A 27,430-nucleotide genomic window follows, 5' to 3' on the forward strand; every position below is an offset into this window, starting at 1 on the left:
AACCACTGGAGGGAGCTACGCGTCCATATTTTCATGGCACACCTTTCTGCAGTGACCATAACATGTCTAATGCCTCTTCCATAATAACTAGTTAAGATTAATCACTGATGGGTAAAAGAGTGTGCAACATTCTGTGTCTGTTCTTGATTTCTTAAATTATTTTCCAGACCAATTGTCAAAAGACCGGGAATTGGATATGCCAAAGATGCCTATATAATGTTCAGGAAAACATATGTAATTCTTAAGTGTGTATCTAGAGTAAAATATGGAGGGTGTAGTAGTTGCTGGTCTTGGCAGAGTTAAACTACAGTGTAAAGAAGAGGCCTGAAATGCTGTGATGAATACAGACATTGTTGCTTGTGTGCATGGAACTGGAAAACTCTTCCCACAGTGTCCTGCTTGACATTAAGCAGAATCAGTCAGCTGTGACCTTACTCTGCCCTCAGAGTCCTGAGTCTTTTACCAAACAACAGCCTGTACTTTGATTAAAGGGTGGTCCAAGTATGTCTGGTTTCACCCTGTTGTAAGCAAATATCTGTGGGACGAGTCTGAAAGGCCTTTGTTGTCAAAGATGAGACATTTTCTGTCAGAGAGATGAGTCTCCAGCTCATTTCAGGGTTTGCTAAGTTGGGTTTTCATGGTATTTTGAACTTTAAAAAACAATCAAATAAATGGTACATTCTATAACAGATGCATATGGAATGCCTACTGTGAACAAAGGATGTCCTTTATGTAATTTCAAAATTACATTTCTAAAAAATGTATGTAATGTTTGAGTATATTAATAATACATATATATTTTTCCTTACTATTTTGTTAATAAATGATTAATTATATATATATAAATATGTACTATAAATATGTACATATGTATAAATATGTATAAATATGTACTATATGCTTTCTCTTACCTATTTCTATGCTCTCGATGTATGCTAGCATTCATACACCACATGCATGGCATCCGATTTGATTACTAAGTTAACCTGACTGTTTATCAAAGCTCTGTTTTTTAACCTTTGACCCTTTGTAGTGTATTCTAAGTCCATGGCCACTGTATTGCAGACTGAGACATCAAAGCCAGTGTTCTCTGTGCGGCATTTCCACTCCTCTCTGTGTTCTCTGACAAACGAATAGTTGTCAAGCTCCAAAACTTGACCTCGGTCTTGGTCCCAGACTTATTTGTTTAATTTCTGTTCCTTTTCTGACTTTTTTGTAGTCAAGGCAAGCAAGAGGTTATTGTCAGTTCAAGCCTGACAAGCATCTAAACTGGGAAGGGTTCGCTGCCAGACTAAAGGTTATGAGAAGTTGAAGGAAAGGGTAATCTTTGGAAGATCAAATAAAGTGGAAGTCAGAGGAGGGGAATGTGTACAGTGTCACACAGTCGGCCGCCTCCTCAGCAAACAAAACCCCACTGTTCCCCTTTCTGTCCTACAAACATGCACATGTACAATCACAGAGGTCTTTTTTTAACCTATGCTGACCTTTTGAACCCCTCAGACCGTCTAGTTATAGCAAGCTATTGCAACACATTCAAGGTTAGTTATTTCCCTTTCACCACAAGAACAATGTATACCAGGATAGCATCAGATCCTGCTGTGTTGACTCACTGTGGAGGCTCAGAAGGATTATACAATGTGGTGTCTGTAAAAATAAACAGAAAAACCTTTAGACCTTCAGATCAGACAGAGACATCAATATAGAAGGGAGGCAGTGTCTCCTAAAAATATTGGATGAGAAAAAAAAAACACTTGTAGACAAAAATAAATAAATGAATGCCAATATTTCAAAATATAACATTACATATTATTTGAGGAATAAATCATTTTGAGGAACATTTGAGGAACCACTCGTTTTTCTAAAGAAACATTGTACAACAGTAACACCACCAGGTAAAGTTACAGCGGGAGTCTGTTTCACTCACCTCCCCTGAGCCCATTGACTTTAAACAGACCCCCTAAAAAGTGTGGGAAAGTCACGTGAGAGGAGGTAATGCCTCTATTGCGATATGATTGGTTCATGCAATAAATCTCATCTCTCATGCCAATTCCATTCATGAATCAGTTTGAATTAACAATTTAAAGGCATTAATGGGAAAGACAAATTAAAAAAATAAAAATTAAGTAAACAACTCACACACTTTGATATAACCACTTTATATGTGAAAATAAGATTTAAAATGGCCTGAAAACATTCACACACTTTGATATAATCACTTTGTACTTCAAAATAAGATTTAAAATGGCCTGAAAAAATGATCTATGGGAGTTTTTAGAGAGTAATCATCAATCTCGTGTGATCAATATTTACCGAGCTTTGACAACTGCATGATCCGACGAATTCAAAAATAGCTAAAGTAAATATTAAAATGAATATCTGAACATAAGTTCCACAAACAAAATATATTAAATTGTTACTGCCTTGAATTATTACTTTGGAGTAAATGTAAATTACTTAAAAAAAAAAAAAAAAAACTTGATGAGATTAATCCTTGGCTTTATTAAATAGAATATTGATTACATTGTAACACTTTTTCCTGATACTGTAAGTAATGTTTGTTTAACCAAGAAAATGTGTCTGGGTGGGACATACATTTTTTGCCTCCTCATTTCAGAACTCCACTGCACACCACTGTAAGATTCATCCCTGCACTCCTCCTAGTAGAAATCTGGCATATCTAATGTGAGATATAGTTAAAAATATATTCATGTCCTTTTCATAGGCATAACTGGGTCACATGAAATCTCTTTTATGGCTTTTCTGTTTGATCAAACATGGAATATGCATGATCTCCATCTCTTACACGCACACTTTTCCTTGTTATGAATTACAAAATAAGCCACATAATAAAAGACAATCAGCAAGGACATGATATATATTTCATTGCTAAATTCGTGGTAAAGATGGAACCACCTCTAGATGCGTACATGTCATGGCTGGACTGGCCATTGGGCATACCGGGCATTTGCCCGGTGGGCCGACGTGCTTTTTGGGCCGATATCTCATACTCATACTTTTTTTTTTTTTTTTTTTTTTTTTTTTTTTTAAACGGCCCATAAAATTTGTACATCGGTGGCCCATTCGTTTTGTTTAGTTTTGCTTAATTGGCGGCGCTGGGTTTGTGCCGGTGTAATGCATTGGTCAAAGTCAGTGTTAGTTTTTTTTTCTGACAGACCAGCCCATGAAACACGTAGATCAGCGGCCCATTGGCTCTTTTCTTGATTGACACTGGGCTGGCCCAATCACAACTTTAAACGAGTGAGCGAGCGGCAGCAGTGTCAGTGTGTATCTGTAAAAAAAAGATGGAGAAGAAACGCAAGGAATGTGCAGATAAATAGCAGAAAAAATAGAACCAGGCCCTTAAAGCAGACACTGTAAACTGTGTCAAAATATATGTTTTCTGACCTTCATCAGCTCCTGTGGCAGATGATGATAGTGAGGACGGAGGATCAGGAGAGAGATGAGAAAGTGTAGAGCCTGCGGTAAGCATAACTACTTTCAAAACACTTAGGCCATGTCATGAGTGTGTTGTGTCTATGTATATGTCATGATTACTTGGACTTGGATCTTAACAGAGTGTAGATTATTTCCACATCTGCATAGTTGACGATTACCGCAATTCACTAGAAATTTAATAAGAGGCGTTTGTAAACCATGTTTTCCGCCAAAATAAAAGCTTGATGCAGTTTGCGTCAAAATAAAAGATCATGTGCTTATCTCTTTCAAGTATAGAAATTGGTACAACTAATTAAGAAAGTTTCCTTTATTTTTTTGTGCATTTGTTTTACAAAATATTGTATTACTGTCATTGGATTAATATTATAACTATTATTATGTATAGGTGTAATGTAAATAGACACTGTAACTAAAAGAGGTTTAAATTTTTCTTTGTTTAATTTGCACACTGAATATGGGTTGGAGCTTTTAATTTTGAACTCTCAAAGTGCATCAGATTAATGAATTTAACATTAAAATGCACAAAATTTTCTCACGGGGGGCATGCCCCCGAACCCCCCTAGAAGGACCGAGGACACACCACCATAGTTTTAACAAAAATCCTGTAAGAAACACTGGTATTGCTATGACAGAGCCGCTTATAGCTTGTTTTAGGATTCACCGCTGTGGAATGTAGTTCAACTGTATTAATAAATATAAAATTTTGACTTATCTCATCTGTTAACTCTCACTCGTTCCTATACTCACTCATTACATGGCATTAGTGGTTTTAATGAATAGGAGTTGGTATGCATATAATTAAGGGCGTGCAAAGATGGGTGGTGTTTATGATCATATAGTGGGCCGGTCTGGGCAAAAATGCCCGGGCCGATTTTTTGTCCCAGTCCAGCCCTGGTACATGTATTCTGTTATGTCCTTTGCTTAAGGTTACAGGGCCTGTTCAAATGAAGACATCAGTGATAGGAGCACATGCATGGGCTGTAAGGGAGCCAAGAAGCCATATTTCATTTGAGAAGTTCAGAGATCCATTTATCACAGGTATGATTTAGAATTTCCCACCTAAGCACGAGGGGCATTAACTATCATCAGCCAAGCACAGCATACTTTTTATGTATTGTTCCACATCAGCGGATTCATGCCAACTGTGCAACTTTCTTTGATCCATCAAAAATGCACGCAAGCTCTTGTCCAATTACGGGGTAGAGGATCTGTAAAAGAAACTCAGCAGGAATGTGAAGAGTGTCCTCCACCTAATCAGTGGCGCCGCTGTTTTACCAACCATCCATACAGCACTTTCCAGTTGTTCAGAGGTTTATCATCCCTTCCTTTACAAGCAAAAGGATGCCATTTATTATGGTTTTTAACATTCAAAGCACTTTATACGATGATTTGATCTGTTAGCGAACCCTGAAACTCCAAAAGCATTTTTGACACACACTCATGTATAACTCAAACCTGCTTTAGCTTTAAGTTAATCCCATCAACTCTCAGTTCAGCCACCCCCTACCCCTTCACTTTAACACAGACACATAAAAGGAGGTGTAGGCTTATATTATATGACCTAGTTTTGGAGAAAAACATAAAAGAAAGCTCATATTCAAAAACAGGCTTGCCTACTTCTCCCAGTTTTGATTATTAAAACCCCTCGTGCTCTCGTCTGTCACTCAAATTTGTTTGCATGTCATTTTTGAGCTTTTAAGAATTTCAATATTTAGATGCGAGTGTGCAGAAGATGAGGGAGTCGCAGTTCTCTCCTCCGTTTCCTGATAAAAGCAACCCTGTAGGCCCGAGGCAGGTTGTTCTTTGTTGCAGAGTGTCCCTTTCTTCTAGAATACCTTTTTACAGGCCACTGATCTGTCTTGATGTTGGTCCCGGTGATGCACAAGGTCATCTCTGTCCTATCACTTCCTCTCACATCTATGTCACCGCGAACGACAGGAATTAATGTCATGACTCAGGGCACAGCAGATAAAATTTTGTTTAACAGCAAGGTTTAGTCAGCCAAAGAAAAGGTTTCCATGTACAACAAACACACTCTTAACGGATTCCTCCTAACTTCCTTTTTGCATGTAAAATCAGTTTTTTGTGCAGCCAGGGGTCAAGCACAGGTCATATGCTACTGGAAACATAAATCAGGACAGTATAGTAAGGGGGAAAAAAACATTGCAAGACATAAACGACAGGTTTATTCTGATTGTGCATTTCAGAACTTTATTCGAAATCTGTGCAAGTAAACACCCAAATGAAATGTATTTTTTTAGAAATAATGATACACAGTAATACTCAAACGTATCGCAGTTAGCCTGCATCAAAACAATATTTCAAAACCAATAGAAGTCTTTGAAGTGTCAGTGTAATCCATCTTTGTACTGTAGAGTACGGTACATGATTGTTTAACCTGTTTGGTTTTCTCCTTGTAAAAAATAAAAAATTGAGTAAAAACAAAATAAATATCTTCATATGCACATTTGTTTCAAAAGTTTAAACATTTTGCCTAGAGGTCTATTTCTCATGACATACAGATCACATTTTTTTGTTATGGGGTCCATGACAAAATATATATATATATATATATATATATATATATATATATATATATATATATATATATATATATATATATATATATATATATATATATATATATATATATATATATATGCTTAAGACTTTGAATTTTCCCATGTTCAGTAATACATAGGAACCTTCTCATGCATCTGCATGCAACAGGCAGCAGTGTACTCTTAAATATCTGACATAACACAAGATATTGCAGAACAGATTATCATAGTTTAATCAGGAGACATGCAAAAGAAGGACAAAAATCATCCTCTAGAATACATATTCACATGGCATTTACTTTGAAGTCTCTTTAAGAAATTTCAAAACTAAAATGCTTTTCATTCATACAAAATAGCTGTCTTTCATAAAGATTATGCTATGTACATAAATATAGTTTTTAACGAGTCTTTAAGATTGATGAAAAAACATGTCAAACATAAGACTGTAAAACATCCCATGAGCAAACATATTTTTGTGGGAATGGCCTTAATACGACAAACATTATTAAACAACCTTTATTAGATCAATGCGTTCATTATCATGACAGACAGCTGAGATTGGGCTGATTTGTCTCAAGTCGATGCAACACTCTCTTGCATAATAGAACAAACATCTTATGACATGCTAATACCAAGACCTGTTCATAAAATACACAAATACAAAACATAAGAGCAAAAAGCAGTCATTTGTATTAACTCTTGTGATTTTCATTCATCATCTTCTAGAGTCTTGCAAAAATCCATTTCTGTCTTGACACGGGTAAATGCTTAGAATGCAGAATTAAGAATAAAGCACATCACAACACTGTTTTCAATGGGAGAGAGAGAAATTAAAGAGGAAACTGATAACATAAAAGTATACACACTTCACATACCATACATATCAAGATATCATGTTGTAATACTAATGGATTCATATTCCATATTATCCAAACATAATAATGAATATACAGCTTTAACTGCTGTTATTTTATCCAAACAATACAGAACCAATGAGAAATGTCTATCTTTTTAAAAAAGCAAACGATTTCATTTATTTGAAAGTATAAATACTGACATTTAATGCCTTCCTGGCATAGACAAAGTAACAATATATAGTTATTTCTTCATTTCAGCATGATAAATTGAAGAATATTCACTAACAACTGCTGAGGCACAATCTGTTTATACAGATTATCATGTGCATCGGTGCATCATAACTCACTGCCTGAGGCCAAAAGTCTACCCATGTGTGGAAAACGGAGTAGGAACTGATATTGTTACAAATACATGAGGGCAAATCTGCCACAGATCTTTTGTAGAAAACTTTTATTTTCTTTGCCGCTTAGAATGTAGGAAAGAAATCAACCAGAAAGTAGTGCTTATAAATATTCAAATTAACTTTGGTTTCATGGTGTTTTTGTGAACTAAATGACACGTAATTCAAGTGAAAAAATGTGAGATGCCTCAATAAAAACAAAAGTAGATAAGAAGCAGAGAGAATAAAAAAGAAGCACATTTCTAGTTCAAGCACAGATGCTGGTTCATAGTCTCAAAACTAGTATTTTTTTTTCAATGACCCGTTTAGCGGTGTTGAGTCACAACTAAGTGTTCATTTGTAATTCTGTGAATTTTTTTTCATAGCTCAAAGGCCTCAGTATCACCTGATGACTCGTTTTTGGCCTTTATCTGTATTTGTCCCGAGCCTGCTTCCAAGCCCTCCCCCTCTTTAGCCAGTTGTGCATTGCTCCTCCGGAGCATATAGTACAAAATAGGATTAGTCTTGGTAAACCGAGGTGAGTCTGACCCATACTTGTGTGTTTGATCATCTCCATTAACTATCTTTGCAGGGCCCTTCAAATCCTTTGTGGTGTTGTAATCGATTTTTGAACTTGCAGGCTCCTGCTGTGTAACATGGGGAATTTCTTGCCTGTGACTGCTTGCTTTTTTAGAAGATGGGTTGCTGGGACTCAAGCTCTGGTGAAAGTTTTTAAATTCACCTTCATTACATGATTGCTTGATTGTATTCCCATTCAGCACAGTATGTGATGGTGAACTGAATGTACCCCTTGGTTGAGACAATTCCTTCAAGCAGTTGTCTGAAAGAAGCAGCTGCTTTAGAACATTGAAACTTCGGTTTTCGTTAGACTCATATGGTGGAAACCTAGCTGGTGGACTGTCAGCCTCTGGGGGGCTTGATGGATCTCTGACCTCTCTTGTCTCTTGTTCTTTGGCGGCAGAACAACCAGTGTAGTCTTCTTTAATGCTACCAGAATGTTCCAAATCCCTGGTATGCTGAGCCAATGAGTTATGACATTCTAGTTCTATTGAAAATTTCCGCTTCTTAGGGATTGTTGGTCCCTGGGTTTCAACTGATTCTTCTTTGACACCACTCTTGTTTAAGTTTTCTACTTTGTTTGGCTGAAGGGTTTTGTTGGGTCGTTTCTTTAGGAGATGACAAAGAAGACCATCTCTGGTGGAAGCCTCTGGGGACAATGGTTCTTGTTTAATGCTTTCATGAGAATGATAACTGGTGCTTTTTCTAGGCTCCAGTACTGAAATTTTGTTATAGTCATTCATATGACCCTCTTCAACAGACTCAGTTTTAATTGTAATATCCAAAGGAGGACCATTTGGTTGGCCAGTTGCCTGATGTGTTGGTTTTTCCACAGAACTATTTTTGCTATGTTCTCGTTTTCGTTTACTGCCTACCTTTTCTTTCTGAGGTGCATTGCCCAAAAGAAGTTGTAGAACTGTGCGCTTTTCAAGCAGATTCTCAATCTCGGAGACGTGCTGTGTTGCTTCGGGCACAGCTGAAGATTTTGCTTTGGACTCTTCCCACAGTGTGTTATTTCTCTGAATTGGTGCAGTGAGTCTCTCAAGTAAAGTTGGAGGATGGTTAACTTTCAGCTCTTGGGTCATGAGTTTGATAGGGGGTAAAGGTGCCTGTATGGGAGGAGAAATGTCAGGGTTTTGTTTTCCACAATGAGCTAAATCCTGTAACAATTTACTAGCACTAAAGGCAGATTCTTTTACTCTAGCATCACTTGCAGGTTGTTTTGCTTTACAAAGATCCAATGGGGCAGACTGAGAATGGGGAGACCCATAAAGTGTATATGGAGATGCACTGCTGTCTGAGTCTCTGCTTTGGGAGAAAGTTGGCAAGAGTTTTGGACTTCTACAACTCAATCCACTGTGTCTGCTAAGGTCACTTATGTCCTTAAACTTAACTGTACTGAAAACACTCTGGCTTCTTGTAGATGCACTAGTGACCTTAGGGATTGCAGCTTGCATCAAATCAGGATTATCCAGACCTTTGTTTACTCTCTCGTTATTTTTGTGATCCAAGAGCAACTGTAACAGAGTGACCTTGTGATGAGGTTTCATCTCTGAACAGGTGTCCACCTCCCTGTGATCTGAGGTAAATTTGACAGGTGGACTCTCAGGCTTCCACCTGTTTAACAAAGACTCTGGGACTCTGTCCCGTACAGGTGAGGATGAAGTAGATACTGGTGTTTGTACATTTCTGTTCTTCAGAGAAAGGTCAATAGGAGAGCAACTAGAGTAAGTGCTCTCAGCATCACTGCTGTCTTTTGTGAGACTGCTGTCCGGGTTTGAGTGCTCACTGTCTGAAAAAAGCGGAGAGGCCAGAGTGCCAAAGGTACTGAGGTCGTCTTTCAGGTGACCTTGTCCATTAATTCGTTGTGAGGTGTTGTGACTGTTGAGAAGCTGAAGTAGAAGACTGCTGCAGTTCTGTGATGGTCTGCCTTGTTTCTCGAAAGGTCGACGCTCTCTAAAGTGTTGTCCTGTGCGCATGGAACCTATTGTCCTTCTTTGCCCTGAGCTCAGGCTTGGACTTTGTCGACTGGAGCTGGTTGACATTTGTGAAGGTATTCCATTCTTGGTATGTAAGAGACTTAGTCCATGAGTCTGGCCAGAAGTTGTAGGTTGTTTATCTTGTGTCTGCTGTGTGGCCATGGCAGATAGTCTTTCACTGGCTGATCGTCCAGAGAGTTGGGCTTTCAGGGCATGTTCTCGAGAGTACTGTTGCAGGTGGGCCTCACTGGAGAGCAACAGAGCCAGCTGACTACAGGCCACACTTGGTTTGGGTGATGGAGTGGGGCTTGATCTGATATTTACCAGGCTTGCCACAGCTTTTAAGCGCTCAGTACAAGATAGAGACTCAGGAGATGGGGAGGGAGAACTGCTCTGCAGTGCCTTGGGAGATTCTGAAAAACTTTCCTGGCTAGAACGTCGACGTTGATAAGGCACACTGTTGCAGTGATTCTGCATTTTGCTCTTGCTCACTAACCCTTTGAGGTGGCTTGAGGCTGGTCTGTGGCAAGGTACATCTGCCCTTTCTTCTTGTACAGGCTTGCTTATCTGGCAGGGGGCATCCGGTGGCATCAAGCCTTGGATAATCTGCTGTGGCAGGGTCACGTTTTGAAGTCGAGAACTGAAAGACTGTAGCAAACTAGCTAGAAGTGTACTCTCTCCTTTATCCTGGGAGGTACCGGTCTGGCCACTGTGGTGGTTTTCACTTTGCCCATTGAGTGCAACAGAGGGTGCTGACCTCCGTTGAGTCTCAGCCTCCGTCCAGGCCTCTGAGTTGAGGAGACGAGCCTTTCTGAGGTGCTGTGAGGCTCCACAGTGGTAATTTGTTCGGTTCTGCACCTGTCGAGTGCCATGACTAGGCTGTGCATGCCCTGTCCCATCCTTATTCCTCTGCTCTTGGCTTCCACTCTGTGTTGCCTCCGCACCCTGTCCTCCTGCTACCTGATGCATTAGTAAGCCTTCCAGATATGTTAATACAGCAGAATCCTGGTGTGTTTCAGGGCCAGGCTCTTCCCCATGAGTCATGTTCAATACTATAGTCCCTTGTATGGCTGGCCACCACAATAGAAGGAAAATCGCTCTGTTACGTTCTGCCAAGAGACTTTAATGTTTTTAGCTTCCAAACCTTGTTTTTTTAGGTAAAAGAAAGGTATGATGAAGATTCACAAGCCATTCCCCCATAAAGGAAGCAAAAGCTAAGCATGAATGTAGTATGAAATCATGTTTGCCATTGTTAAGATAAGTACAGGTTCGTAATGCAGTCAAGTCCTGTGGGATTCCATAGCGCTGGATTTGTATTTTAAAGCTCCAGGATTGTGAGTGAAATCACTGCTTACATACAGTAATTCTGTCCACAAGGTCAGCTGGTGATGGTCCTGCACATGAGAAAGAAACGTGAATTATTAGCTAGATATTGCATACCACACATAACTGTATTCAACAAAGAAAATTCACCTAATCTTTAACATGTAGTTTAACATTTACTATGTTTATCAATTTTAGGGGCAAAAGACATTATAAACATGATCAAAAAGTGTTTCTGCCTATGATCCTTGAATTTTTAAAGACTAAACATCAGGTTATTTATGATGATAAATGGAAATGATGTGTTAGCAAGCAAGGCCAATAAGTGGCAAAAGTTATGACCTAAAGATGGATGCCACTCGTATACTGAAAAGGATTCAATTAGGACTTTTTCTGTAACATCATTGCAATAACCATCTTCCTAAGGTTTTTCTTCTCTTCTCCGGACTCTTAATCAGTAGGAATTAGCTTGCTGAATCTCATTAAAACTTAATACACAGGGCTTTAAAGACTACTTGATTGATTTGACGGATATTAGGTAAAAAAATAAAGCACAGTATACTGAAGAGGATTAAATGTTTTGACAGAACTCTTGCCAAGTTAGACCCACAAAACTGTCAGTCGAGAACTCAATTATTTGTAAGACAGCAATAGAAAGCTAACTGGTATTTGGAATGTTTTTCCTTAATTATCTCTGAAATTGAACAGGCCTCAGAGCAAAAATGGGGCAAAAGTGACGAAAATGGCCCAGTTATTATTAAACAATTTTTATTTTTATGTTATCTTACATTTGATCAATTTAATATTAAATCTAGTATGTTATATGTGAATTGATATATTTCTTCAGGGTGCAAAAAGTTCATTTCTGACAATTTCTGACAAACATTTACTCAGCCTAGAAGTTGCTGGCTGGTTTGACAGACATAGGTTTCTCTCTTTCACGCTCTCTGCAGTCAGTGCCTGGAGAATGAACGCCCACATGATGCAGGCTAGTCCTTTACTTCTATGTTACCGTAGTTGCTCTCACTACATTATCTCAAAATATACCACCTCTGGATCACACAGTGCCACTGGCTCTGCAGTCTGACACATTTATTAACCGCTTTTCCACTGTCGGGCCAGTGCAAGTCAGTGCTTTAAATGGGCTGGGCGGGGCTAATAGCCTCGGACCTGTAGCACCGAGGCCAAAATAGCACTGTGTTTCCACCGTCGGGCCAGAAACTCCACTGCACTTCACCGCCCTTTACATGCCTCTCAGGAACAGCGTCATGCAACCCCAATATTTTACCAACAAAGAGAAGTTATCAGAAAACTAATAAGAAATAAGTCACAAACATGATAAAAGTGGCCATGTGTTCCAAAAGCATTAATGTTTTACTATAATAAGTGATACATTGATCATAATGAATTAATTTATCAGGATTGAAAATTAGTCATACATAAATAAAGCGTTATGAACATAGCCTGCTAATTCAGTCGAGTCTGTTTCTGTTTATTTGTAGTCACAGTAGCCTATAAACATCACATTTTGAAAAAAATATAATTTCTATATTTTTATAAAAGCTCCTGAACAAGGAAGGAATCCAAGGAATTACAGACGAGGCACAATCAAGCACTGGAAGTGACAGTGGAAACGCGACTGGCTCTGGCACGCACTAGCATGCCCGCTTTTGGCCCAACAGTGGAAACGTGGCTATTGTGTATATGTACAAACCTGCTGAAAACACTATACTCAAAACACAACTCGAGCCTCTTGGTACAGCACTACCAATGTCACAACAATGTCTGCACTTCATAGGAAAACCTAAACATAATGAGATGGAATTGTAAGTACTTAATCATGGAATACACACAAGGCTGACCTTGTCAGTGCTCTATGGTCAAAGTGAAGGTCAATGGCTATGGTTGATTTGTTCTGCTCATAATTGGCACCTCTGGTTGTTCTACTTTGCTGGTGCTGACAGGGGGTGGACAGTACGGGATGACCTTATCATAATATCGGTCACAGGGGTTTGAGAGTGACAGGCCTGAGATACTCCTATGCCACTATACAAACAAAATAGCTCTAATCTGGATATTATCTCTAAAGACAAATCATTATAGAACAGGCTTCTAAACATTAATGTCAAGTCAAGTCACCTTTATTTATATAGCGCTTTTAACAATACAGACTGTAACAAAGCAACTGAACAGCATTAAATAGGAAAATAGTGTCAAAAAAGGCAGTTCATCATTGAATAATGGAACTGCAAAATAAAATAAAATGCATGCTATTGCCTAACCCTATTAAATGTAAGTATATTTCTTCATCTCCAATGTACTGTATGGAAGTTATGATAATGATATAGTATAATTATATTTATCAATTAAATAGTTGGGGAATTTCATGAAAATAGTTTGGAAGATGAATCTGACTATAAAAATTTAAGTTTTTTTCTGACATAGCATTCCATCTAATATCTAATATGTCAGATAGTGGGAGAAGGTAATTGATTTGGGACAACAACAACACTTCATCCTATACTCCTGTCAATAGGCCACTGTAGCTTGTTGTCCTAATCCAATAAAAAGAGGAAACACTATACTGACAACACCTTCACCCTGTTAAACAGATAAATAATTACTTTAACACACTTATCTAATCTCCTAAGAGATATTCAGTATCTTGTTAGAAAAAAAATCTTTATAGAAATCAGCTGTTTTAATAATGTATTCGGTAAAAATTTTCAAATCAAAGCTTTGCAAATATGAAAAAGCTATGGTTTTCTTACAGCTATGAGCTTCAGAATAATTGTGTAAGAAGTGATTGTAGTAGCTTATCTTTGACAAAAAAAAACTGTTATATATGAGTCTGTTGACTTTCAGGGTTTTTCGTCACAATATTATCTCCATCAGTGCAGGGCAATGAAGCTCCTGAATGAGTTACCTGAGAAATAAAAAAACCCTGTAAAATGACTGGCTTGATATAAATGGAGAGGATCTGATATCTGGACTGGACCCCTCATTTCTCAACTTCAAGGGTGGAAGATTAATTGACCCCCCCAAAAAAATACCAGATCATAAATTACATCCACCGTCCAGAAACTGTAATCCATTTAGGCTATTTAAAATGCATGATGAGGCAAAAGGAGCAAAACCTGCTGCATGCCCTGTTTGAAGTCAAGGTCACTCACTCCGCGGGGGCCGTTTGAGTTGATGCAACAGCTGGCGTCCATACAAAGCATTAGGTACTAATAAAAAGCGACAAAGCTGCCCTTGCAATGTGCGTTCATACACGCCATCTATCTCTCAAAATAAAATAAAAAAAGAATTTTGGACATAGTTGTGGCACTGCAACTGCTAAGTTGTTGTTATCCTTTGGTTGCACACGTAGGCATAAAAGCCTATGGAACTACAACAACACATTCCTAAGATAGCATTGGGTGACTCAGTCAATTAGGGCCATGCACCATTCAAACTAGGTCACTGTGACCTACTTCCAAACAAGCATTATGGGCATCACGCATTGACATTTCCCAGCTGGGGCACACCCCTTTAGTTCGAGCTTTGCCAAGTGCAATCTCTAACTCTTAGTAAAAGCATGAGTCTGACCTACATTACAATGACCCTAAGATGAGTTACCCTTTCACATGGGCAAGCATGGGGTGATACCACAGTGTTTTAGCCAAGAAGAAAGGAACCCTTTCCCAAGCGGATGGCAGAAATATATATTGGGGCCCCCTGCGTTTACTGTCACAAGACTCCAAACATAATTCCAGGATCTTGCCACAAGTAATAGTCTTGACCTTAGACTTGTAGATTTATGATGGCAGCGTAATGTTAACAGGAACACTTTGAAAAGACCAAGCTGGTTCATCTTCAGCTACAGAATAACATGTATCTTTGTCGGTTCAGCTAAAAAACAAGTGATACTGAGTGTGCTAAAGCTCGTCAAGGAAAATAATTTAATTACTGCCCACAACCAGGAAATGGGGACAAACTAAATATTTGTACTCTTAATTGACTGTGGTAAATGGTAAATGACTCCAATCCTGGAGTTTCCGGGATTGGAAATGACTTGGGGAACGTGAGCATGGAAATCAGCCCGTGCCAAAAAAAAAAAAAACTGATCATGAAAATACCAACAGTATTTTACCACTTTAAGTATTTGAGTGGAAGTTTTTGGCTTTGTGAACTTGGACACAACCTTCAGAATAAAAGTGCTGTTACCTTTTTTAGGCTCCACATAGAGAATTTGTATTAGAAGCCTTTCTGTGAGAAAGTGGCTGCTAGAAATTAATAGTTATACAACGAGAGCCCATGGCTCTTTAAAAAAGTCACCCTTCACCCTAACTCAAGAGATCAAGTTTATCAGGATCATAGTTTATGCAAGTCATTATGTAAACAGCTCTGACCAAGTATAGCATATCGACTGGCAGTAATGCAAAGTGCAACTGTACTTGCAAAACCAAACACAAAAAGTGCATGACAAAATAAACAGAAGTCACAGACTGAACTGCAATATACCATTGGTCTGACAGTCCAAATTGAGGGAGAAGCAATGACCACTTTTTTTTATTCATAAAACAAATAAACATACACTGCAACATACACTGCAGGGTCAAATGAAGGGTCAGCATGTGCGTCATGACCCTTGCGTCATTTGCTTGAGTCTTTAGAGATAACTCAGCAACATCCTCATCCAAAAAAGCTTCCACTTTTTCCAGGATGTGAGATCATTATAAGTTACTGGCAATACATGGTACATGTCACGCACAATAAGCCTAGGCCAGTGGATCTCAGCCATTTGACTCCATGGACCCCCATTGTCCACAACAATATTCAAATGCCCCATGACTTTTCTAGATGTTCATGATTTACTGAATGAAAACTTAAGGGTAAAAAAAAATTAAAAAAAAATAAAATAAAAAAACCCTTCCAGAATAACTAAACCTTTACAACTTGTATTGGATTTTACATAAATATTTAAAGAGTTGTCAGAGGCTTAATGGGGATGATGTTAAAGTCATGCGACCGTGGTGTAGTTTGTTTGCTAACTTTTACTTTTTACTTCCAGCGACTGTATTTTGGCTTCTAAATTTTGTGGTCAGAAGATTATCTTGATGAACAAGTTGAGTAACCATCTCAAACCTTTGTTGGTCACATATCTTATTTTCTGCAATAATCCAAAAGTCAAAATTAAAATCCAATTGTTCAATGGAACCAGTGTTTTCAACTTTTAGGTTGGCCTTCAGAAATACGTATTCTCTGCAGAACTCTTAAAACTGCTTATTTCTTTATGTTAAACATTTTACATAAGGGAAAAAACACTGAATGCATCAAGTTACATTTCAACAACCTAAACCTGCCGAAACATGTCAAACCATTCACACAAATCAGACAGTAATCAGACTCATTCACAACTTCAGAAAGCTCAAATTCACAATGGTCCCAGCAATGTGGAGGAGATATTTCTTCCATGCCCAAACTGATATACAATATACAATCTTGCCTTCTTATGGAGCTGTGACACCAAGAGCAGGTACAGTGTAGTAATCAATTTGCTCTGCAGGCTGTAAGGCTCTGTCTGAATACTAATACACCTCAACAACATCCTGCCCCTCTCTTCTCTCTCCTTCTGTCTCTCTCTTCTTCTTTCTTTGGGGTTGACAACCCTCAGTACCCTAGCCCTGACCAGTGAAGGAGGGGGACGTCATCTTGTCCTCTAGGCAGATAACCAAGGCCACTAATCAAGTCTGTGAGCACACGGGTGGGGGATTAGACGCTTGCACTTTGCAACTCAACTCTGAAAGTAGCTAAGTGCATGCACAACAAGGTCTCCATTAAACCTGTTGTAACCCCGTGGCTGGTCTCTCTCACTCTTTTCCTCGCCCACACACTCTTATGTGTGCCGCAACTACACTGTCAGTGCTCAGTCACACAAAACAGACTCAAACACATACACAGGCGTAGCCTCTCTTTATATACCCTCACGTACTTTTGCGTATACACACAGAGAGGCACACGCCCACAGACGGCCCACTCTCTGCCGAATAGGGATAATTCATCATATTTTACAACTGACGGCTTTCTACCTCAGCTGAGTGATATTGCATCCTGGCAGCGTGACAGGGAACAAGGCTCCGCCAGCCATTCTGACAGCATGCGTTTTGTGTCTTAGAAGATGCTCTGCCCTGTCGCCGCATGCTTGCTTTTATAGTGCAAGAGCGTGTGTGTGTGTGGGTGAAGTGGAGCAGAGACTGGTCATGGCTTCATGACTACTACAGTCATCTATGAAAGCTAAGCCAAGCTGAAATGCTTCAGCAGACAAGACCTTTACGGCTTGAACTTGCCTTGTAGCGGTTAGAGATAGAATTTCTTCTTTTTTTTTTTCTCCTCTTTATTAACGGAGAAAGTCTAACCAATGGCTTTCCAATGTGTGCAGTAAATGATCTGGAGAAAAAAGGGCTCATTTGGATCATTAGTTTGCTGCACATATGCTGAGAAATTCTGAAGGTGCTGGCATTAAGAAAAATATTAGCCTAGCATCTTTAAATACAAGCTGCTGTTTTGGTATTTATATGCACTAGCAACTATTTTTACTTTGGGAAATAAATATCATTTTTTAAGAGTTTTGCTTGGGCAAAGTGCACAGAATAAAATCAGTTGCGTCAGCAATGTGTAGGCAATACAGAAAAATAAGTCAATAAACAATAGAAACAAGATTTTTTTAAAAAGTTTATAATCTAGAACATTCTGCCTGTTTTTGTATGACATTGTTTTATCTGCTTCAAAAATTTGCCAAAGGAAAAAAATGCTAACATTAGAAGATATGGTCACTGATATATTATATTGTACCCATAATCCAGTGTTGATATTGTTGACTAAAACAAAAATATTAAAAATAATTTTTGGTAATTTAAATTAAGTATAAGATCAATACCTAAACTTAAGCGCATATACAATTTTTTTTGTAAAACTTAACTAAAATTAAAATGAACAATTAAACTAAGCAAATTCTAAATATTAATAAATACTATAATGGTATAGAAACAATATTAAAATAACCCCAATCATATTTTATGTAATTTATTTTTGTCCCTAAGTGTTTAGAAATTATATCTGGAACTATATATATGGAAAACAATTGGTTGAACTAATGTTGCTGTGTCAAGAGGGTCTGGATGCTTTGTTAAATGGGTCTACTACCACAATTTTGTTTTTTTACTACAATTGGCTTACTAGTAGTTTAACTAAAGAAGGACTGTCACTCTTAACTTTAAATGCTAAATAACTAATGCCAACATACATATGTAACAGGCACAAATTCAATCAATTTTAATCTATAACAGAATTAGAATGTTTAAGTATTAGAAATATTAAAAATCTATTTAATATATCTGTCTGCTGTATATAATTATATACCCAACCCAGGAGACCATTATGAGCATAATGAGCATCATTACAATTCCAGCAGAAGAGAAATCACATTTAAATGAGAGCAAAAAAATGAAAAAAAAAAATATCACTGCCTCTCCTTCTGATGTTTTCGATCGGTTTGAAAGCTGGGGATTAAAGCAAAAGCTACCGCGTATCCGTGCAAGTGTTTTTGAGGATGCTGTGCCACCAGTCTACCCTTGACACACTGACATCAAGCTACTGTCATGTGACACTCTGTCATTGGCCACCTGGCAGATCCTCCACCTTCTCACGACCTCATCCTCCAGTGACCTGAGGCTCTGGGCCCGGGCCTGGCCCGTCAGGCCCCTCCCTCTGCTCCCCCTGCTGCGGGAAGGTCGAACGGGTCATCGTGTCCTCATCTGTAATCCGCTGCCATTCGTCAGCAGTCGAGGCCAGAGGAGGCAGCCTCACTACGAGGGGAGAATGCCCAATTAGGCAGCTGTCACACAAAGCAGAGGCTGCAGAAAGAGAGTGAGAGAGGAGAGGGAGAACGAGAGGGGGAGGCTGGGGGAAAAATCATCCCCTCCTGTTTTGTGGAGAGGACAAGCAGCTGCGGGTGCCAATTACAGTGATATGTTAACCATTTCCACCCTAGAGCAGAGGGAGAGGGGAACGAGGCACTCTAACCCTTGCTTTGTCTCCTAGTGGAATTCCTCTAGTGGGGTCTATGTTTACAACCGCCGTCACATTCAGATGAGTAACTTGACTCAAATTATAGCACTTCAGTTGTTAATAGTGCTGAGCTGGAGACGCATCCCTATTTATCTATTGCATTTGTGCATTTGCGTCCCTCTCTGTTAATGAAACTGCAATGCATTTTGCCGTAGTGCAAAGAGGTACTGCTAGACATCTAGACAATGAAGACAAACTGTCAATCAAAGCGTCATCCCCATTCAAACTCTAGCCAAGTGGATATTCGACACAACCATTTAAGCTCAACCTTAAAAAATTAACAGTGTTCAAGTTTAAATGCCATTTCAAAATATTTTCTGTCAACTTAAGGTTATAGGTAAATTCTACATTTCATAACATAGCCAAAAAATGAATAAAAAATAATTCCAGACAATTGAAAAACATATAAATAAGCGTGAATTTAACAGTAAAATACTGCAAAATTCTACAGTAAAAACCTATTAATTGGTTAACAATAAGTTTTTTCTTATCAAAACAGGTTTCAGTACTTCCATAAGTTGGAATATAAAAAAATATTGGTTAATGATTTTAAAGTATGTAAATGTAAATTTACATTAAATCAGTAAAATCTCAAAAGATTGTTGGCGCCATTATCCTTGTGGGCAGTGCGCCAACATATAGCCCCTTTGTGCTCAGGTTCGAGTTCAAATCCTGGTTTGTGGGCCTTTCCCAATCCCTCCCCCCTCTCTCTTTCCCACTTTGCTTACTGTCACTACTGTAATGTCATATCAAAATTAAGGTGAAAAATGCAGAAATAAACTAAAATGTTACTTTGGTAAAGTTATGGTAACCACAGCTGCCCGTTTTTTTACCGTATATTTTACAGATTATTCTGCAATAGGTGAAAATAAATGCAACCTTGTACATAAAATTGTGAATTATTTTGATTACTGTAATTACTGAAAAGACCCCAACCTTTTATAGTGAATTCCCATGAGGGGTCAGCACTTAATTAGGGGGGTAAAACTATGCAGCGAAACCCTCAGACAGGTTATGCTACCGAAAAAGAGATAACCCAAACTTAAACGCAAAAAGAGATAACTCAGCTGCAAGCACTGTCTTTATCAAGTTGAAGAGACCAAAAGGGACCTTTTTCTTATCCTGCAACTAGCTCACAGACCTCAATGTTCCTCTTTTCTCTACTGTCACAATCTCCTCCTGTTTCACATGCCCCAGAAAGAGCAGGAAAGTACAGTTACCGAATGCTACAAGTTTAATCAGAGATGAATGAGGCGCTGGAAGGGAGAAGGAGCTGACTCGAGGCTGAATAATCGCTCCTTTTCTTAATTAAATGATTGAAGAAAAGCCAGCACATTAAAAGTAAGACAGTGCCTGGGTCCCCTGCCTTTTCCCTAGATGAGAGAGAAGTTATTAACACAGTAAAGTCTCTGCAGTCATCAGAGCCAAATGCATGAGTCTAGAGGAAGGGGCAGAGAGTTTTCAAGGATGTGACCGGACAAAGACAACTGTTAACTTAAGACAAGGTACACAAGGCAACTCCTTATAAGACCAAAACTGCAGCTTTATTGCAAAGCCTCAAAAAGATTCAATTCATTATGTAACCAGTACAGTGAAACAATGTAGTACCACTGCTGTAGTATTTCTGATCTAAGCAGTTTATTTAAAACTGTAAGTTTCATTGAAAAAGCGTGTCAATAAACCATGTTATATACTACTAAATGGGAAGTTGATCCCTACAGGCATGTCCATATTTCATGAGATTTAAGTCACATTTCCAGAGATCCAGGGGTGTATCAAATATAGGTCTTGTTATAGGGAATTCTGTGAGGACTACAAGTTGACACTGCAGTAAAACTTGATGTACTGTAGATGTGTTGACAACTTATATAAGCAGGTTTCTTCCCTTTTTGTGTCACGTAGGTGCCATGAATAATACACTACCAACCATCTGCTAAATTTAAAAAACTTCCTGCTAGCTTTCTTCAAGACATTCCACATGCAATAATATCAAACAGTAATACATTTGTGTACATCGCCAAAATATTACAATGTCAGTGCAAGCGAAACACATATATATTATGGTAAACGTTTTAAAAAGAAATTTATTCCAGTGATGGCAAAGAGTAATATTCAGCAGTCATTACTTCAGTCTTCAATAATGTGCAGATTTCTTTTACATTTTTTTATTATTTTTTAATTATTATTAGCAATGTTGAAAACAGTTGTGCTGATTAATATCTGTGTATTTGTGTGCAAATTATTATGTATTATTTTGGACATTGATGAATAGAAAGGTCAAAAGAACAGCATTTATTTGAAATAGACACTAAAGGTTTTTTTTTCATTATAACTTAATAAATTTCATGTAAATTTTATCAATTTAGCTGAACAAATTTATTAATTTCTTACAATCCTCAAATTGTGAATGGTAGTCATATGTTTTCTTTTATTTAATATTAAATATTTAAACAAAAAATTATAATGTATATAGTTTAGCTACTTTTACTTATTAGCTTGTGATAACGAACTAATTTAAGAGCAACTTGACTGTAATTGCAATTTCAAAGTAGCTACCCAACACTACACCCTGGTATTCTTTGGTGCTTTGGAGTACTATAGAAATGGTATATGAATTTGTTCATACAGTATACTGTATATCAAAGTACAAAAGTACCAACATAAAGCCTTTCTTTTTCTGATCGTCATGGTATCCCAGCATCTAAAAAGTGCAGCGGCTACCCACAGAGCAGCTAGCGGTAGGCCTCCACAGCACATGGGCTTTTTATGTACCTCCAACTGTCCCTCCTGTGTTCCTGGCCTGCGCTCTGTACTACGGCCCACTCCCAAAAGAGCTGACAGTACACTTTCCATCGGTTTGACTTAAATAATAATAAGCACTTTTGAAGGACTTGAAAAAGACAAAAGTAATGAACAACTCAGGAGAGGCAATCGCTGTCCTGACACAGACGGATGGACATGGCGAAGCCTGTCAGTTCTACAGTGGCTAATTAGCAGAAATGAAGTTGGATTAAAAACTTAATGGGGGGGGGGGGGGTGATAACAGTGCAAGACGCAAAGCTAAACGAGTCAGCAAACCTTTGACAGGCTGTCTATTTAAAAGCAATGTTTACACAGTTGTTCTCTCACCCTCTATCCTCTTGTCCTATTTTCTGGTATGTTATTTATTAATGAGCGTCAAACAGTAGCAGAAACACTTTCAAAAGATAGCATGGCCTTGCTCATGTCTGCCACCAATCCATGTTCTGCTGGTAGCTTTGGGTTAGAGTGACTAACTAGTCATCCAACAACTGACTAATCAATTAGCATTTATATTTTATTTAGTTTTTTTTTTTTACAATGGCAGCACAAATGGGACACAACCTTCTTGAGAGGAGTTTTAAAGTGCTAATGTCTGCTTTACTTTATCATGCTAATAATCGGGGTGTAGAAATGATCTGAAAAGTGGTGGGAGTATAATATAAACACTGGGCTTGCTTCATGAATATTAATTAGGTGACAAATATTGCTAAGTTATCCTAGCACATTTTCTGAAAGGCAATTACGTTGGTGCTAGCCATGATATGATTACCATTTACCATTTCCGTATTTATTAAATCCATTGCCAGCTCCGCTGGGTGCCAGAAGCTTCCACTTGTTTTTCTTCAAGACATTGTTTAATGTGAGCGGCTACAGCAATCTTCAGTGTCACATGGTGATTTAGAAATCATTCTAATATGCTGATTTGCTGCTCATGGAACATTTCTTATTCTCAACATTGAAAACAGCTGTGCTAATTAAATGTTTGTATTTGAATGTTTTACGTGAACGGCTACAATTTTTTCGTGCACAAAAAGTATTCTCATAACTTTATAACATTAGGGTTGAACCACTGACGTACATGGACTATTTTAACAATGTCTTTACTACCTTTCTGGGCCTTGAACTTGTCAGTTGTGTTGGTGTCTATGCAGGGTGAGAAACCTCTCAGATTTCATAAAAAAATATCTTAATTTGTGTTCCGAAGATGAACAAAGGTCTTGTGAGTTTGAACTGACATGAGGGTGATTAATTACTAACAGAATGTTTGGGTGAACCATCCCTTTAAGAAAAACATGTAGTGAACATGCTAATTAATACAAATCTTTACTACGAGAAAAATTGCCCATCTCTATTTTGGGTAAAATATCAATATATCATCTGTGGTATTGTATGTACAACACAATAGCACTCGTTTAGCAGAGAATGTAAGTGTATGTATTCTCAATATCCTGAGTGCTCAGCACTGATCACATAAAAGAACTATAAAGGCTTGAAACAGCACAGAATTTAAAGGTGCATTAATTTCGGTGCCGAGTTTGAGATAACTCATACTTAAGTCAAATAAAACCCCCTGATGTGACAAACGGTCCTACCGAGAGGCAGCCAGAGAACAGCATGTCTCAAGTTGTCGGCAAATGGGAGAGATGAGTAAAAGCGGCTGAGCAAATGAGGCCCTGGCTGCGCTCACACAGAGCAAAGTGAACTGTTTACTCAGAGCACACAGGGGAAGATGACTTTTACTGCAACCCTCACTCTCCCTTCCCCCACTCGCTCTCTCAGTAACACACACTCTTCCTCCCTCTCGCTCTCTCTCTCTCTATCTCTCTCTCTCTCACACACTGTCTGTACTGAGAGAATGTCAGAGGGCGAGTGTGCATGACCTTGAGTCACGTCAGAAGCACAGCGAGGGTCGTGCTGCCTGCAGGCGTCCTTGAACTGCATCTGCAAGACAAAAAATAAAAACCTTCATGGTACCCTGATAGATATCTCAAATATCCTGGCTTTCTCTAACGGCCGCCTGTGCTATCAGTCCCTGTGATGAAAAATTTCATAGAGCCCGTGTACCTCTAACCTCACACCACAGAGGAATCGCAGAATTATCTGCTTGTCTAGCCAAAGATACGATTTGCAATATGAAGGCAGTGCATCGTCTAAGAGATGACACATGGGAGGGAATCGAAATATAAGGGAGCTTAAAAGGAGGTCAGATAGCTTACGCACACTGATGTAGTGTTCCTCCGCTTCGAATGCCATCCATAACAGGGACATGCATGCCATGCCACCCAATTACATAAAGGAGGTGCGGAAATGTTGAGGAGCATCCATTTCTGCTACAAGGTTTTGGCCAAAAATGGTAAAAAAAAACTAAACAAAAAAGGACAAAATATTGATACAATATTGTATATTTTTAATGTAAACCATTTTATGTAATTACACCTAATTTGATTGCCATCTATAACAGAGATTAAGGGAGGCATTTTTGGCCAGTTTTATTTTTGGTTTTGGGAAGGAAAGTAAAGCACATCAAAACACTAATTGCATTTAAAGGAATTACTTTAAACTGACAATTAAAAAGTTAAATTCAATTGTTAAGAATAATTGATTAAAATATGTATATATTATATAATATTTATATTTATTATTATATTTTTAATACGCCCATAATTCTTAATTTCAGCTAAGAAATTTCCCTTTTTAATTAATTTTTTTCTAATTAAATGTACACCATTTTAATAATTCTACCCTGCCACCTCAAAGAATGGTATGAACTACTCTGAAAGCTATTGCATTAACACTTCGTAGATGCTCACTCAAGATAGATGCCTTTTTCTGGGAGGTCAAAAACAGATACATGCAGAGCTTTTACAACGTGAACGATGACAGATTCTCAGAGGCCCGGGCCCTCTTCCGAGGAAGCAGAATTGACCCCCTCGGCAGATGAAACCCTACACCCTGCCAGTCGTGGCCGTGCTGGTACCCAGCTGTTCTTGTCATGCACTTGGGTGTGCTTCAGCCTGCATAGAGCGGTTTTTAGTTTAACCTCAGGAGGGTGATCAGGAGGGGACGGAATTTAGCGTTGTTCATCATCCTAGCCTGGTATGGATGAAAACATGTTGCCAGATATCTTATCTGAAAATACTATGCATGCAGGTTGGCCTGCGGAGCTAAGTTTACACAAGCCACTGGAATGCTAGGACACATATGCCTTTCACAACACTCAAAATACATACCGTGACAAGAAGTAAAAAACAGAGCTTGTAAATGTTGAAACTAGCGAACATGTAGATGAGAATCCTTGTTCTTAACAGGAATACACTGCAGGGATATTTGAGCATAGTGGTATCTATTTGTCATGTGGCAATGGGCTGAACGACTGCCAGGGGTCCTGATAAGGAACTAAGACTTGGTGCCCCTGAGATCAGAGGTTATGTTCACGGACAAAATGGAAAAGCTGATTAGTTAGTCTGTCTTCCCCTTTAATACTAAGGGCAACATCACAGAACATAAGAGGCAGCCTAAAAAGCTGGGTAACAAAGCTTAAAATGTATGTAAACATATGGAATATGTATTGAATATTTTTTACATTGTCATATACCTTTACATATACATTTTTATGTTGTATATTTTCTCTATTGTTAAGTGATGACGTAAGAAGCGCTGTTTCCGGGTCCAAGCCTCAACTCGCTTCACTTGAGAATACGACCTCAGCAGCCGTTTATGAGCACTGTTTATTCATATTAATAATTTAAGCTAAACACTTTCAATCTTACGGTATACACTACAGTCTCCGTGCTCACAGCGTCCCAAACACAAATATATATTTTTTTTATATTTATATTTTCATTGTCTGGCTATCTGGGACTTCTGTATGGAGTTAAAGGTTAAGATTATAACTTTTTCGCTAGTATTCTATCACATTGTGAATTTATATTAGCACCTTTTGTTCTTTTCTCGTGGTAACTGATAGAGCGTTTGGACACGGAAGCGCTGCTACATGACGTCAGACAACAAGCGAATAGGCAAAAAAATGTAAATAGCATTTAAAAATGTAAAAATAAAAATTAAGATTTTTCTGTTGCCAAAGTTTGAGTCTAAGACACATACTGTAAATGTATTAAAACATCTGTCTTAACATTCTCATATCTGCTCTTTAGGAAACCTTTGGTCATAAAAAGGGTATTAAAGTCATAATAAAATAAAAATAATAATAAATATTTCCTAAAAATTTACTGAATCAATGTCATATTTTTATATTTGTAATATCCTTTAAGATCAATGTAATTCTATTCCACAAGTTTCCAAATTCCATTCCAAGGCCTTTAAACTTATTTCACTGGGACTCTTTGCTTTGTGCTGGAGAAAATAGGTCACATATAGTCTTCCACTTTTTTTGACCGAACAAAAGAAAAGTTCAGCTGAGTTTTATCACATAACTCAGCAGAGACCACCTTCATTAACCCCAGCGAAGAGAGATCAAGCTCTCATATTGCCAGATGTGCTTTGGAGCCCTTATCAGCCAGCATGTATGTGAGACAGGCTGATCTTAATTAAATACTGTTCCTATCCAAAGGCTATGCAGCGCATTCGTTTTTACTCCCTTCACTGCTGCCTCTTCCCATTCAGGGAGGAGATTATTTCAGTGGCTAATGGCGGAGGACTCTAAAAATCCCTTGCCTTATTAAGTAACATATTGTGCCTCATGCTATCTTAAGCAAATGGTTTCGCTGGAACTCGCTAGAATTCAAAGCCGAGACCTAACACCGTGGCTTTGGCTGTGACAGGTTGCCTCATTTTGGAGCCACATGTTTACTCACTTGTTAGGTAGCAAATGGTGCTTGTTGTTTTCATCTCATCAACATCAATAATCACCTAAATGTTAATGCAGTCTTTTTTAATTCACATTAAAATACAGTGTAAACAGTATGGCTGAGGATTTGAAACTGTAAAAAAATAATGTGATTAAAAGCTTCTGAACTTCTCAGGTCACATGTTCTTGCATTCAAAAATAGCTGCATGAAGTGCCATAGAAAGTAACGCAAGATAATATATATTTTTTTTTTAACTACTTTAAACTTCAAAACAACATCTTAAATTTGACCCAAATGGCATGAGATGCTGACAACCAAAGACGGTGCTTTACGTAGGCCATCTATTTTAAAACACAGCAGACAGAATATTATAAACATGTCTACCATGAGCAGAACAACAAAATCAATTGCAAAACATTACTGTGAACTTTCAGCCAGTGGTTGGTTAATGTTCACTGATATGGAAATAGAACAAACAATATATTGACTTCTAACACTTTATAAAATATCTATTCAGTCCTTTCACTGCCAAAATAATGATACTGAATTACATTGTGTTTTATATGAACATAT

At 38.2% G+C, this 27,430-nt stretch overlaps 1 protein-coding gene across 2 annotated transcripts in view; it reads right to left on the reverse strand.

Annotated features, from left to right (window-relative positions):
* Window positions 1-6,226: 6,226 nt before the first annotated feature.
* Window positions 6,227-27,430, reverse strand: part of nrip1a (nuclear receptor interacting protein 1a) — a 31,383-nt gene continuing 10,179 nt past the window's right edge. The window contains exons 1-2 of one of the 2 annotated variants that reach the window (XM_059514201.1): window positions 23,642-23,665; window positions 6,227-11,206 (exon numbers count right to left, since the gene is read on the reverse strand). In XM_059514201.1, the coding sequence (XP_059370184.1) occupies window positions 7,635-10,856 (3,222 nt within the window). In that variant the 5' untranslated portion in view covers window positions 10,857-11,206; window positions 23,642-23,665 and the 3' untranslated portion in view covers window positions 6,227-7,634. Of the gene's footprint in view, window positions 11,207-23,641; window positions 23,666-27,430 lie in introns of those variants that run through there. The other variant, XM_059514200.1, reaches the window with a different exon arrangement.

The sequence above is a fragment of the Carassius carassius genome, chromosome 28 (assembly GCF_963082965.1).
Source record: "Carassius carassius chromosome 28, fCarCar2.1, whole genome shotgun sequence".
In the NCBI taxonomy this organism is placed as follows: domain Eukaryota; kingdom Metazoa; phylum Chordata; class Actinopteri; order Cypriniformes; family Cyprinidae; genus Carassius; species Carassius carassius.